General features: G+C 61.7%; 1 protein-coding gene across 2 annotated transcripts in view; it reads left to right on the top strand.

Moving 5' to 3' along the window:
* Col5a1 (collagen type V alpha 1 chain) overlaps window positions 1-14,798 on the top strand; it is a 97,828-nt gene that overhangs the window by 9,848 nt on the left and 73,182 nt on the right. For both annotated transcript variants that reach the window (XM_033759283.1, XM_033759282.1), the window contains exons 2-4: window positions 1,561-1,728; window positions 4,860-5,073; window positions 5,913-6,075. In XM_033759283.1, coding sequence (XP_033615174.1) covers window positions 1,561-1,728; window positions 4,860-5,073; window positions 5,913-6,075 — 545 coding nt within the window. The remainder of the gene's footprint in view (window positions 1-1,560; window positions 1,729-4,859; window positions 5,074-5,912; window positions 6,076-14,798) is intronic.

Raw genomic sequence — 14,798 nt, 5'->3', positions numbered from 1 at the left:
GCACCGCACGCACACGTCACGTGGATCTCTGCTGCGGCCGAGCCCGGGACCACCCAGGACCATCACCGGGGCCACCGGGGGTGATTCTGAGGAGCCTGGCCTGGACCAGGAGGGCCGGCTGCGCGGTGGTGCCCCCTGCTGCCTGCAGTGGCCTCTGCGGAAATAGAGGCCTTAGACAGCGGGTGCGGCAAAGCCCGGCTGTGGAAGCCGCGTTCCTGGGGCAGAACCTCCTGGACCCCGGCTCTGGGCAGTGTGGACCTGGGTGGTGGCTCCCTGGGGGCAGGTGGTTCCGCATCTCTCCCTCCCTCCAAGGTCCCTGTCCTCAGACCCTGGGCCAGGCTGCTTTTTCTCGCCCCAGCTGACCGCCTGCACTTCCAGGGGTCCTGTGTGCCATGCCCAGTGCCTGCCCTGAACACCCGGCCTGCTGTCCGCTTCCCTTCGGGCTGCAGCCCTCCCGGGAGACTGGGCCCTCTGCCGGCCGCACCTCTTGTGAGGGGCTCACCTGGCCAGGCAGGCTGTGGCCATCCTGCGTCCCAGGTAGGGCAGTGGGTACTGCAGGGCCCTCAGAGCTGACTGCCCTTCCTTCCCTCCTGACTATCCATGGCTGCCTCATAAGGAGGGCTTTCCTATTGAGTCCCTGTGAAGGAAGGCCCAGAGTTGCCGAGCATGGTCATTTAGGAGGCACCCAGGTCCAGGAGGCAGCCTGCTTGGGTACCAGAGATGGCACTGCGTGTTTTACTAGCACATGTAGGGATCGGGTCCCCAGGGGTGTAAGCATACAGGTGGATTTATTGATCAGGCACAGCTTGATCTAGGCGCTTAGGTGTTATGGCAGGAGTCTTACTGCATTCTTTACCCCGAGACAATCTCCCGGTCCTGGTGATTCCTCCTTTCCATGAGAGAGCCCAGAGCAGAGCCCCTGGTCTGGCCTGTCCATCCGGGTTGGTCCCTGGAGGGGGGTGGACATGGGCAGTGAGGTCCTGGGACCCTAGGTTGGTGCTCCAGGTGTACACTTGTTCTGTTGCTGTGGTGACAAGCTGCAGCCCATTTCCTGCCTGGACGCCAGTGTGCAGTGAGCGGGGCTTGCAGGACATGAGCTGTTGGGCAGGGGCCACCGCGTGGGAGGAGCAGCCGCTCTCGAGTGGACGCAGTGGCTGTGGTTGGTCAGTGGTCAGTTTCTCCCCAGCCTCAGCTCTGCTCTGCTCTGCTCTTGCAGTCCCTGTAGGGCGAGGGTCGGGGACCTTGGAGGGATGCAGGGTCCTTCCCCTGAGATGCGGGGGCAATAAGGGACTAAGTGCTGATGGCCGTACACACTCGGGAGGTACAAAGGCCCTGGGGCTGTGGGGCGGGAGCTGGGACCAAGCCCACATCCCAGGACAGCAGTGGCGTTGCCCCCTGCCTGGGGCTCCCGCGTGTGGGGTGCCAGCACATCTCCTGGTGCACAACAATGCTGTGCCGCCCTGGCCCCTGGCCCTGAGCTCGTCCCACTCAGAGGGCTGGAGGTCCTGGCAGCTCGGGCCCTGCTTTCCCTCCGAGGCTGACTCACCCCTGTCCTTGCAGCTCAGCCAGCGGATCTCCTGAAGGCTCTGGACTTCCACACCTTGCCGGATGGGATAACGAAGACCACGGGATTCTGCGCCACGCGACGATCCTCCAAGGTCCCGGATGTCGCCTACCGAGTCACCAAAGACGCTCAGCTCAGCGCGCCCACCAAGCAGCTGTACCCTGGTGAGGGGCGCGGGGCTCTGCTCCAGGGGCGGCAGCGGGGAGGCAGGGTGCAGTGGCTGCCGGGGCTCAGCCGCGCCGTGGAGAGGGCGTCCCTGGGATCAGGCCAGGAGAAAGCACAGGGACAGCAAGGAAGTGCACACAGGCAGCAGCTTCACTGGGGCAGCAGCAACCCTAAGAGATACACGAATCGAAGTCCTGACTCACGGCAGGCACGTGAGGCTTCTGATGAGAACCCACTGTCAAGCGCCGGATCTCGGCTTTTCATGACAGGATCTGTCTGTTAGCTGCAAGATGCCCCTGTCCGCTGTGGCGGGGGAGTCCTGTCACCCGAGTGAATGAAACCTTCCCGGCTTCTCTGGACAGGTGTGAATGGGTGGGTGACTGGTGCTTTTCGGGCCCGGCCCGAGTTAGACAACAGGACAGGTGGCAGGCCGGGAGTTGTCTTAGTTACTGGAAGACCCGGCTCGTTCCTGCTGGCCTGGAAGTGACCCTGAAGTCACCCCAGAATCAGGGCCTTTTTAACGAGCGGTGGAGCCCCTGTCGGCCCCCTGCCCTGCTGGGGCCCTGAAGGTGACCTTCCTGGCCGTGTGGCTCCAGAGGGATTTGTACGGTGTCCCCTGGGCAGGTTGGCAGTTGTCAGGTCTCAGGAGCTCGGTGTCTGCTGGGAGCTGCCCGGGAAGGCTGGGCCGGCCTGGGCCGCCCATGGGGTGTGTCTGTGGGTCCACACTGTGTCAAGACGAGGGGAGCCCTCGTAGTCGGGCAGGACTCCTTCAGTAAGGCCCTCAGCCGGGAGCCACCTGGGCCGCCCCCGGGTCCCGGGCAGCTTCCGAAGTGGGCCACACCCTCAGATCCACTTGTTTCCATCATTTCCTGGGGCAGGGCCCGCGTCTGGCTCTTCTTTGTGTTTCCCTAGAGCCTGGCACAGTCGGACTGATCGCAGAGGCATTTATTAGACCCCACTGTATTCCTCGTGTCCGAAGTGCCATTGGGCGCAGCTCCAGAGAGAAGGAAAGGATCCGAGGGTGGGACTGGCCCCGGCCCCTCAGCAGCGACTTCTGACTGTCAGGCAGGGACTCACTCCCTAACCACCCGCCTGTGGCCCGGCCTGAGTTGCAACAAACGTGGACGTGGTAAAGAGACTAGAAATCCGCTGTTATTTTGCCAGGAGAGACATTTATATTAAACATAATTTATCTGAGCTGAGAAAATTAGTTACACTAGCAATTTTATAAATCGAGGAACAGCATTTGAATGACCGGGGAGGATGGGGTCAGGGTCCTAGGCAGTGTGCGATACTGGAGGAAGTGGATGCCCCCGTTGCCGTGCTGGCCAATACTTCAGGCAGTGTGACGGTGTAGCGTGCTGGGGTGGGGACGGAGGCAGGCGACCCTCTGAGACGACAGTGAGGAGATCGTAATTGACAGGGACTTCTGGGCTGCTCTGGTCAAACACAATCCCAGGTCCTTGGTGCCTGCTCAGTCTCAGGGACAAGAACCACCAGGCCTCCGCCGTGGCCCGGCCGGTCGGGGTCCATCTGGCGCCCTGCCCTCAGGGGTGCCTGCTGACTGTGAGTTCCTGGCCCCAGTCCTGAGGGGGCAGTGTCAAGCCTGTGGCTGTGGACAGGGGTCGCCTCTCTGCCTTCCTCCCAGATCCCGGTCGCGCGATTTCCTGGCCCCAGTCCTGAGGGGGCAGTGTCAAGCCTGTGGCTGTGGACAGGGGTCGCCTCTCTGCCTTCCTCCCAGGCGACTTCCTGTGCGGAAGTGAGAGCAGCAGGAATCTCTCCTCCTGGGGACCTGCCTCCTGCTGGCCACCGTCCGCTGCTAGGAGCTGTCCCGCCTTGCATTGGTTCCCTGGGAGCAGCTGGTCCCAATGCTGACCTTCCCTGGGGAGACCCCTAGCGAGGGACCGGAGACCCCACAGCTGGAGGGGAGGATTCTCCCACTCCTTCCTGCTGGGCGCAGTGCAGCCCTGCATAGGATCCCTTGGCGTGTCCTTCAGCGGAAGTGGAGATCCAGCAGGCAGGTGTCCTGTCCACCCCCCGGGTCAGTCACAGCACGGCAGCTGCAGTGCTGGATTCCATCAGCAGAGGGCGCTCACGGATAGCGTTCCCCAGAAGCTGCCGTGAGATCCCAGCTCAGCAATTCACCAGCTGCAACTGTGGCCTTTTGGGACATCTGGTTGACCTTGTTCCAGTTCTGAACGGTTGGGGCTGGCAGTGCAGTCTTGTCCAAGCCCGTCAGTCCAACTTATAGCTAGGAGGTTTGGGGTGGCTCCAGCAGTGGGCTCCTCCCTCGCCTTCGGCCTGTGGGTCTGTGCTGACCTCCCACACCTCTGCTGGGTCTGGGAGGCGTGCTGCCCTGGGCTGGGCATTTCTCAGCGAGCTGCATACTCTCCCAGCTCCTGTGTGCACCGCAGAGCTGCAGACTGCTCCTGTGAAGGGATCGCTGACTTCACCCCCAGGACCGATCGCAAGGGGGAAGCCAAGGTGCCCGGTGTGCCTGGGGCCAAGGGCAGCACAGAGGGGTGGTCGTGGGGCCTCTCAGCGTCAGCCTGGCTCTGCTTTTGATGAGATTGTTTCTGGCCGGGGTGGTAAGGGGCACTCCCTCCTGGCCACCTATAGGAGAATTGTTTTTCTTAATATTTTAAATCTGGACTGAAGTGTTGGGAGTTTTTGGACTTTTTCCATTTTGCATAATCAGGAGGTCTCAGAAAGCGCAGTTCTAGCTGTGGCCCCAGGCTGTACCTCACGGGGCTGGCACCTCCTCTCCTCTCTTTTCCTCTCCTGCCCCCCGCCCGGCGCCCTCTGCAGGGGGTGTTGATGTTGACAGCGTCCAGCATAGTTTAGACACCCCATGGCCACCAGGGTGCTCCGCCCCGGGAGAGTCATGGTCTAGGAGGTTGCAGCCAGGGTTCTGTGCGGATGTAGGAATGGAGACGACCAGTCTGGTTCTGCGGAGCGGCTTGCACTTGAACTGAGGCGCGAAGGGACAGGCTGGTCATGCGGGCAGAGAAGGGCTGCAGGACCAGGGTGAGCGGAGGGCATGTACGGCAGCTGGAGGTGCAGTGCCACACGCAGCAAAGGTCCCCAGTGGGTTGGCTTGCAGCCTCCTCATCTCGGCCTCCTGTTCCAGCCTCTGCATTTCCCGAGGACTTCTCCATCCTGACCACTGTGAAAGCCAAGAAAGGCAGCCAGGCCTTCTTGGTCTCCATCTACAACGAGCAGGGCATCCAGCAGATCGGCCTGGAGATGGGCCGCTCGCCTGTCTTCCTCTATGAGGACCACACCGGGAAGCCCGGGCCCGAGCAGTACCCACTCTTCAGGGGCATCAACCTGTCGGATGGCAAGTACGTGGCACGTGGGTTGTTACCCTGTCCTCCTGCGGGGCAGGGAGCAGCCCGCCGGACCCGCGGGTGCGAGGGCATCTCGGAAGGCGTGTGGCGGTGGCACCTGGGGGAGGGAGCCCTGGGCTAGGAGTTCTGAGGCCTGGGGCCCAGTCTTAGTTCATCGTTTGCATTTCTTGCTCTCCCTGGGCCTTCTTTTCCCTTTGTGAAATGAATCAAAGCACCAGCTGTCAGAGGGGGTGCTGGAAGCGTGTAGTTGTTCCAGAAGGGACTTGCTGAGTGGTGACACATACAGTGGGGGATTTAAAACAAAGGCAGGTCTCGCTGGACTTCTCTGGAGATCCCTAATGCCGTGGCCTCCTCCATGGCCAACACGCCTGAGGTCCTGGGACAGGCGGTGATTCTGTGTCCTTCCTAAGACTTGTGTGTGCTGATTCTACCACGTCCAGTGGTCTGCAGCTTGTCTTAGGGCTCAGGTGCCACATGCCAGACTGGGACCTTCACGCTAATGTCACCCTGCACCTCGGCCTCCCTCCCACTGCTGCTGAGGGCTGTGACACTGGCCGGTGTCCGGCTGCTCCCTTGAGCGTCCTGATGAGCTTACGGGGATCTGAAAGCTGTCCTTGCCGGAGGACACAGGGATTCTGAGGTCATGGGAGGCTGAGGAGCCCTCGTGGTGGCCCGCAGTGTTGCTGGAACGTGTGTCCGAGCTGTGGTTTAGACTTTGAACCGCGGGGAAGAGGCTCCCTCCTTGGGGCTGGAGGGGTCTGCAGTGAGGTTCCCAAGTTGGGCTTCTGCAGCGCAAGCTCCCCTAAGCCCCTGGGCTACCCGTTTCCTTGCAGGTGGCACAGAATTGCTCTCAGTGTCCACAAGAAGAACGTCACCTTAATCCTGGACTGTAAAAAGAGGACCACGAAGTTCCTCGACCGCAGCGACCATCCCATCATAGATGTCAACGGCATCATTGTGTTCGGCACTCGGATCCTGGACGAGGAAGTATTTGAGGTGAGCAGTGGGGATGGAGTGGTCCCTGTGCCGCCTGGGGACACAGGCTGCTGGTGACTGAGTCCCCCCGGCTCCAAGCTGGATGTGGTGTCGGCTCAACACGGGTACCACGCTGGGAACAGGCCACCGAGCTTGCCACATGTGGACGCCACATCTGTGTTGACAGCAACGGTGTCTGCCAGTGGGAACAGGGCAAGGACACAGCCCTGTGATGGTGGCCACGAGGGAAGAACGCATGTACCTCATTGTAGAAGCTATAGTGGACGTGAAGTGTGACTGTGTATGGCCGCCTGGGTGGTACGCTCGGCTCTGTTGGGTGTTGGAGTGATGCTCAGCCTCAGTGTCTCCATGTGTAACATGGGGTTGTAAAGGTGGCCGCGTCTCAGGGCCGGGGTGGAACACAGGTGCAGCAGGCTGCCTCCTTGTGGACAGCGATGGAGAAACAGCAGTTGCTATTGTTCTGGGTTTTAACCCGGCGTCAGTGCCGGTGGACAGCAAGGCCTGAGCCCAGTGGTCCAGTGTGGACAGCCGGGAGAGACCAAGCAGCTGTTTTTGTGGGGAGGGCAGGTGGCCTGTTGGGAGGTGGGAGGCAGACGTGGTGTGACGCTGGAACTGCTGGATGTGTCTGCCCTTCCGTGGGTCAGGTTTCCGGGACGCGGCGGCCTGGATGTTCTGTGGGGCAGGCCAGGTGCTTGGGTCTGCCGACAACGCCTGGGTGTGCAGGTTATGGAGACACCTTGGGGATGAGGGTTGGCCGGGCCTGGCCTTGGCTGTGTGGGCAGTGGCCTCGCGCTGTTCCGGGGAGCAGGTGTTGCGAGCTGGCTGGGGGTCTCGCAGACCGCACTGAGTGCTGGTTTTACCTCCGGGCTGCTGGGAAGATCCAAGCAGTGCGAGTGCACTGAGGAGCTTTGGGACTGTCCTTGGTGGAGTGGGGATGATGGCCATGGCGCTGCGAGAGCTGGGGTGTGCCCTTGGTGCTGCTCAGCACTGGAGCTGGGCACTGCTGCCGCCACCACTGCTGTACCTTTTCCGGTGGCCCAGGATCCTGACTTGGACGGGCCAGGGCATTGGGTCCGAATTACTTCACTCTGTGGTAGCCGCACTCTGCACTGTGCCAACCCTCTGTGTTAGCTCACGTGTGCGCTCACGATGTGCCTTTTATTGTAAAGATCCAGGGAAAAGCTTTATCTCATCATTAAAAACAGGATCCTAAGACTGATACCGCTTCTTTGACTTCCTAACTGAGCAAGAAGGAGCCCTTTCCCTGAAGCACATGTGTAGATCACTCTCCTGCTGTCTGGAGGCACCGGCGGTCTGCAGCCAGGATGGGCTGTGAATCTCAGCTCCCCAATCCCCCGGCTGCCATAGCACGGCTGAGTTCTATAACCTGTCGGTGACTCAGTTTCCCCATCTGGACAACGGGGACAATAATCACACCCGTGTTGGGTGTGAGAGACACACGCGGGGATTAATCTGTGGGAAATACGCACATCAGTGCCCCACACAAGCAAGCCCTGGCTTCTGCCTGCTGCTGTATCACTAAGGAGTGAAAACACCGTGTTGTTTCCACAAACACACAGACCTTGCCTGGTGTTGCCCATCTGGCCTGATCTTCTCTGCAGCCTACACCAGCCGGGCTCTCAGCCGGATCGCCCGTGAATTCTGGGTTTCTGGACAGCCCGTCTCTCCTGTGGAAGAATTCGATTTGAGCGCATGGCTGCCGGGAGCCAGGGATTTTTGTTGACCACAAGTTGTTAATGGTCCTGAGGCAGTGTTTTCCCAGCCCCAGGGTTTCCTGGCTGTTAGCTGTGCTCACGGCGGGAAATTGGACCTGTCTTCCTTAATGAAGACCAGCGAGTGCAGCAGTGCCGTGAGAGACAGACCCGTGGGGCCCTTTTCCCTTCCTGTTCCCTTAATGCCGTAATGATAAGGTGGGAGAGCTCCCTCGTCTGCGTCTGCGCTGCCCTTGGTCTCCTTGCCAGGGGAACGGAATTTCTGTGCCCTTTGAAGTGCAAGTCATTTAACGCTTTGCTTCCAAAAGATTCCAAGTAATGACACTGCGGTTTTCACTGCTTGGCGTTTTTAGAAGGAGCTTAAGTCAGAGAGGGCGGCACTGTGGAAACTCTCTCCAGCAGCCACATCCTTCCCCCGGAAGGTGATTTCTACTCATTAAAAGCCAGTTTGTCCCACAGCTCTGCACAGCTTTGAGTGAGCCGGAAGGGCCTGGGCGTGCAGGTGGAGGCCAAGCTGCGGCTGGCACAGGCACGGGGTGTCCGCAGAGCACGTGGCCGAGTGCTGGAGAGCTTTGGGGTCTCCGGGACTTTCCTGCAGCGGCCCCGGCCACACAGAGGCCCCTTGTCCAGCTTGAAGGACTTGAGGGAGAACGCTGCGGACAGGGCCTCCTGTGGCAAGGAGCCCTCGGCCTGGGCGTGTGGCCTTGGCAGCCCCGCTGGTCCCACTCCCTCCTCCTCTGCCCCCCACTTGGGCCTGAGTTCAGCACCTGCCGTCCAGGGAGGCAGAGCGCCCAGTCCCCCGCAGAGCCCCCAGGAGGAAGCCGAGTGCAGAGAGAGGCCGAGGCCCTGGGCCCCGCGGCCCTGGCCTTCCCGGTCCATCTTTCTGGCTGGAGACGTTGAACCCAGGTCTTCTTCTGCGAAGTGGGCATGATGGGCTGGCACCGGGGGTTGTGGGGTGCAGAGTGGAGGCTGTGTGAACCTTCCGCACCTTTGAGGGGCGTGACCGGCAGCAGTGACCTGGCTCCTGTCGTCAGAGCTGGTAGCCCTTGTCTTCCGAGCTCACCTGGCGAGAGAGGCGCCCTGCGGCCACACCGCCGCCTGGGTCTGAGCCCAGCAGCCCCCAGGAAAGAAGTGGCCGCCGGTCCCCTGTCCAGTCTCCTCCGGGATGTGCCCCAGCGCGAGGTGCAGGAGGTGCCGGGCAGTCGGGGCTCTGCTGTGAGGAAGTGGGGCGCAGAAAGAGGTCTTCACGTCGGGCCGGGTCAGGAGCCACAGCGTGTGCTTGGGAACACGGACGTGACAGCCAGGGAGAGCGGTGGCATCTGGGAGGGGAAAGCGCTGTGAGCTCCGCCCTGTGCCACCCTCAGCCTGGCGCAGGGGTCTTGGCTCTGCCTTCCCTTCCCTTCCCTCCTCTGTCTCCTCCCTCTCTTGTTCTCTCACTCCTTCCTCCCTCCCTCCCTTCCTTCCTTCCCTCCTTCCTTCCTTTCTGTATCCAGGGCCTTTGCACTGAGCTCCAGCCCTTTTTGTTACTATATTTTAAAATTTGAGTGAGACAGGGTCTCGCTAAGTTGCTAAGTCACCCAGGCAGAGCTCGAACTTGTAATCCTCCTGCCTCAGCCTCTCAGAGTGCTGGGATCACAGGTGTACGTTGTGCACCTTGGAGCTCAGGAAGCCGTCGCCTGGAGGGCTGAGTAGCTCGCTCAGGGTCACCTGGCGAGATGGCAGCAGAGCGTGACCTCTGAGGGGCCGCATGCCCTTCCTTCATCAGGATGGGCCCCAGGGCCCCAGGCAAGATGCTGGACCACTGCTGCTCCTCCGGTGCCCTGGCCTCGCCCTGGGCCTCGGGCACTCTGCTCCTGTGGCCCCTCCTTCATAGGACGACAGAGCCCCCTTGGCCCTGGGAGTCTGTGAAGCCTGGAGCCTTCTGGGAAGAGGCGGAGCCAGCTGTTGTGTCTTTCAGGGCCGCTCAGTTGCACGGTGCTGTCAAGACCCACTGAGCCCGCCCTGTGTCCTGGCACCGCTGGGGCCGGACGGAACAAGGGTGGTGGGCTGCTCATGTGGGCATGGGGCAAAGCAGGACCTGGGTGCCTGGCTTGAGGTCCCCACGGCTGAAGGACCCTCCTTTTGCAGGGTGTGGAGGACACGGCCGGGGAGCAGCCCGCCAGTGGGCTGTGTGCTGGAGCCAAATGTGCTTTGAAGCTGTTGCCTGTTTCAAGGGGCAGCAGCACCAAACAGCCCAAAGTCGGCTCCCCGGAGCCCCGCTAGTGGGGGCGATGGTGTCGGGGCCAAGCAGCCAGCGGTTCTCTGCCGGCCACGGTGCTTCAGTGCTTGGAGGGGCCCAGTGCTGTCCTAATCCCTGGGCCCCATTCCAGGAGCCTGGCTTTTCCACTGACGCAGTCTTTGCTGGAATTCCACTCTCCCGGGCAGGAGCGAGAGTGGGCTGTGCGGAGGTCGCGCTGTCCAGGCTGCTGTGGCCCTGGGGCTCCTCTCTGGAGCCTCCTGTGCATGTGTGGGGAGCGGTGGCCAGGTCCCATAGGGGCGTGAGGAGGACACCCGCGTCCCCGCTCTGCCCTCCCAGGCTGAGACCCTCTGAGCCCTTGATCCTCCCGGGAGCCACCCCGTCCCTTGCCAGCTCCCTGAGGGCTCCTTGGTGGCCTTGCTGGGTGCAGGACACAGCCTGGAGTGGGCAGCTCCAGCGGCTCACAGCCTGGACTTAAGCAGCGAGGGTCAAGGAACTGGGCAGCCGGGGGAGCACGCAGCATCGGGAGCGGGGGTGGGGAGCCACAGAGCTCGGTGAGGGCTGGTGCACCTCGGTGTCTGCTGGAGGAGCTCCCCCTCGGCGTGGGTGCGGGGTGTCCCTTGGCTGAGGCTCCGTCGTCCTCCCTATGGCCTTGTGACCTGTGTGTCCATCCGGAGGCCCATGCCTGGGCCGCCCTGCTGGGAAAGTGGCCGAGTGGGCTGAGAGGAGGGGCCAGCTCTGGCCAGGGTGTGAGGCAGCCGTCGCCCCTGCTGCCACCGTCTCTGTGCCCCGTCCCCACCGGTTGAGGTGTCCTCCTGCCAGGGCCTGGTTGGGGCAGCTTGTGCAGGCTGTCCCCGTGTGCTGCCCCGGTCCGTGACGCCGGCGGTGATGGTGGTTGTGGCTGCTGGTGGCCGTGACGGCGACAACGATGGCAGTGACCATGGTCACAGCCACAGGGGTGGCAGCAGAGGTCGCGGCGACACTGCCGGCTGACGCTCCGGGTGGCCCCAGTGTATCCCGTGAGGTGAACGTGTGGAGGCCACTGGAGCTGTGGCTGAAGTCCTTGCAGCTGAGGGAGGGGACCCAGCCTCAGGCCACTTGTGCTGGAGGCCCCACCCTGTCTGTTCTTCCGGGCCGGGGGCTGCCCTCTGTGTAGCTTGGCCCCTGTGCCCAGACTGGCTCACTTGTGCTCTGCCCAGGGATGAGCGTGGGTGTCTGTGTGAGGTCCATGGCCTTTGAGGGCTGGACCCGTGTCCTTGGAGTCCCCTCTCCCGGGTCCCTTGGCTGCATCTTCGTCCCCGCAGGCAGCCTCAGGGTCTGCACAGGGCTGGGTCTCGGCTGTCCCTCCCCTGCCTGCGGCAGCACCACCGCACCCAGGGCGTCTGAAGCAGATTCTGCCATGCACCCTGGACTGGTGGGAACAGAAGGGTGAGCCTGGGGCTGAGGGGGCCGGCCATGTACGACAGCAGGGTGACATTTCTCAGCATGAGCAGCTGCCTCCTTAACGCACTCAGGTACCGCAAAACTCATTCTGCCCCCACGGGTGCACTAAAGAGCCTGGAACAAAGTATTTGGACCCTTCCGCTGGGCACCGTGATCATTTTGTGCGACTCATGGGTGACAGTGTCAAAGCAAGACCCGAAATGTGTGTTGGTTGGGCTCTGAGAGCTTGGATGGGGAATCTGGTGGCCTGGCATACGAGACGCCCCCAGGACATGCAGGATGTGGTCCTGGAGACGGAGGGCCCAGTGGCACCCAACCACTCTGCTCCGGTCCTGTATGCGACCCCTGGGCTCCCGGTGTGGCTGACGCTTGCTCTGGGAGGGAGGAAGGGCGCTGTGCCCACGTCCCGCAGTGGGTCTGGGCAGGGCTGCTTGCCGGCTGCTTTGCCATTGCCAGGATGTGCAAATGGGCTCTGGGTCTCACCTCTGGGCAGCCTGTGGGGCAGCGCTGTTTCCCCTCACTGCGCAAATGGCCACGTGTGGCTTGATGCCGGTCGGGAACGCACCTGGGGCCACCCTACCTGCGAGGGGCACAGTTCGGCCGCACGGAGGCACTGTCCCCAGCCCTACCTTCCTCTGCCTGTGACCAGCTGGGAGATGCTTTGCCCAGGATGCAGTGGGCACCAGGACTCGGGCTGGCTGCAGTTGGCAAGGTGGTGGGAGGGCGTTGCAGCCACAGGTGCTGGGGCGGCAGGTGCCAGGCTCCACAGCGCCGCACGCTGCCTCCTGCTGGACTCCAGGAGCGGCAGGCTTGCTGAGGGCCTCTCTGCAGCCTGGAACAGGATGATGGGCCTGTGCTCCCACTTTGTTTCTCACCGTGTGAGAGAGGGAGGTGTTCTGGCTAGAATTAGAAAACAAATCCCCAAGACAAGGAAGTGCTCAGCTGGGAGCCTGCCAAGCCTGTGGGGTTGGAGGCGGGCACAGGGTGCAGGGTGCAGGCTGTCCTGGTGCTGGAGGGGACCGAGTCCCGGGACTTGGTGTCAACCCCTGTCCTCTGTAGGCGAGCAGAGGCCCGTTGGGACACATGTGTACACGGATGTGCACACGGATGTGCACATGACACAGCACTCACATGCCACGCCAGACATACACGCACACACACAATGCACACCCACACACTACACGCAGGCGTGCACGACTCCCAGATGCACGCGCTGCACCAGACATACACGCACGTATGCGACTCCACACGCATGCACAGCGTGTCTGCACAGCACACATAAATGTGTGCACGCACCCCCCAGGCAGCACCAGATCCTGCTGCTTGGCCTGCGAGTCTGGGGAGCTTGTGGGCTCGCAGGAGGGAGGCTGGAGAAAGAAGCCGGAGAGCATCCAGGTCTGGTGGTGCCCACCCGTCATCCCAGGACTCCGGGAGGCTGAAGTGGGAGGATCACAAGTTCGAGCCTAGGTAATTCAGTGCCTTAGTGAGGCCCTGTCTCAAATGCAAATACAGTAAGAGCCGGAGTCAGGGTGGGCTACAGGTGTGGGAGGGGAGCAGTGCGACTCTTGCATCCAAGTCCCCTTGGGCAGGGGCAGTGAGGCAGAGCAGGTGGCCTTTGCTTCTCCAGGGTGGAAGGGCTGGTGTGAGGAGGTGGGGTGCAGTTGTAGGGATTCAGGGTGGGAAAGGACTGTGAGGCTCCTGGGCAGCTGGGGTTTCCGCCTTTCCCTGCCCAGGCCTGGGCTGTGTGCCGGTGCTGTGGAGCCTTGGTGGAGTCCCGGGCGGGGTTCCCAGCTTGGCCCTGTGTCACATGGGGCACCCCGAAAATGCTCTGTGTGAAAGCGCAGCACTGCGGTCATTAGCTCAGCCTTGGAAAGGTGGTTTGTACTCGACCAGGCGTGCCGGGGTGCCCACCGTCCCCAGGTCCAGGGTCCTCTGAGAAGGACTGTGAGGGTCTCTTGGGAGGTGACTTGGGGCACCAGGCGGGGCAGGGCTTGTCTGCGGGGAGGGAAGCAACCGCGTTTCCTGGAGATCCTGGGATGGTGCTGGGGTGGCAGGTGGCAGGGCCCACGGTCACCACAGCCCCTCACCCTGGAGAGAAGCAGCTGCTGAAGGTTGTGGGGCGACTCCGGATGCCCCCTAGGGACAGGGACAGGGAGATGCCGAGAGTCAGATTGCTTAATGAAAGTGTAGTTTTGATTCACTGTTCTTGACATACAGCTCTTGTCTGCCAGAGAGTTTGTAGTGCAGGCTACTTTCTGAAGTCACTGTCTGTCCCCCGTCCCCGTGGCCCTCATGCTGTGGCCTGGGTCTGCTCAGGGCAAGGAAATCACCTCAACCCCTGCACCCCAGCTGGCAGATGCCCCTGCCTGGGTCTGGAGTGAGTTCTGCTCCCGTGGGTGCCCCCCACAGCCACTTCTCCTGTCTGCTGCCCTCGTCCTGTGGAGATGGCCAGGTGTTGGGGCAGGGTAGTTGGCGATGTGGGCTGCTCGGGACTGCAGCTCCCTGGGTCTGAGATGACGCAGTGGTGCCTTGGTAACCAGGAGGCTCCCTGCCCTGCTCAGCCGCTTCTGGGCAGGAGGAGCATCATTTGGTCTCCCCTTCCTGTGGGCTGGGAGGAGTTTTTCGTTCTGAGATGTGGGGACAGAAAGGCAGTATTGAGCTTGCTGGCCATCAGGAGCACTGGACACTGCCCTGTGGCTCTGAGCCCGTCTCCTCATCTGTCTACCCGAGGTGACAGTCACGCGGCAGACGTGGACTGCACCCAGGGTCTACCCATCTGTCTTAGTTTCTCTTCTCATTGCTGAGACAAAATTCCTGACATCCACCAGTTGAAGGGGAAAGGGTTTATTCAGCTCACAGTGTGTAGAGGTTTCAGTCCATTGTCAGCTGGCTCCAGGGCAGGGTGGCAGGGCAGAGGGCATCGCAGAGGAGAAACCGTCCATGGCAGGGCAGGCAGGAGGCAGCAGCAATGGCAGCACCTCCTTTCTGTCCCTTATATTCCATCCAAGTGCAGAGTGGAGCCTTTCTCCCTCTCTCCCTCCCTCCCTCTGTCCCTCCCTCCCTCTGTCCCTCCCTCCTTCTCCTCCTCCTTTCTTCTCTTTCTTCTTCTGGAAGAAAGGGTTATTCTGGCTCACAGTTTCAGGAGTTCAGTCTATAAATGCTGGGCTGGCTTCAAGGCAGAAATGGCATGATGGAAGACGATGAAAGAGGAAAGCTGCTCAACGCATGGCAGCCAGAAGGAGGGGAGAGATTCTTCCTCTTCCTCTTCACCTCCCCTTTCCTACTCTCCCTCCTCCCCTCCTCCCTCTCCC

Source organism: Fukomys damarensis, unplaced genomic scaffold (assembly GCF_012274545.1).
Source record: "Fukomys damarensis isolate Sample0158 unplaced genomic scaffold, DMR_v1.0_HiC HiC_scaffold_36, whole genome shotgun sequence".
Taxonomy (NCBI): Eukaryota; Metazoa; Chordata; class Mammalia; order Rodentia; family Bathyergidae; genus Fukomys; species Fukomys damarensis.
The sequence above is the reverse complement of the archived record's forward strand: the minus strand, read 5'-3'. Positions and strand labels throughout refer to the sequence as shown.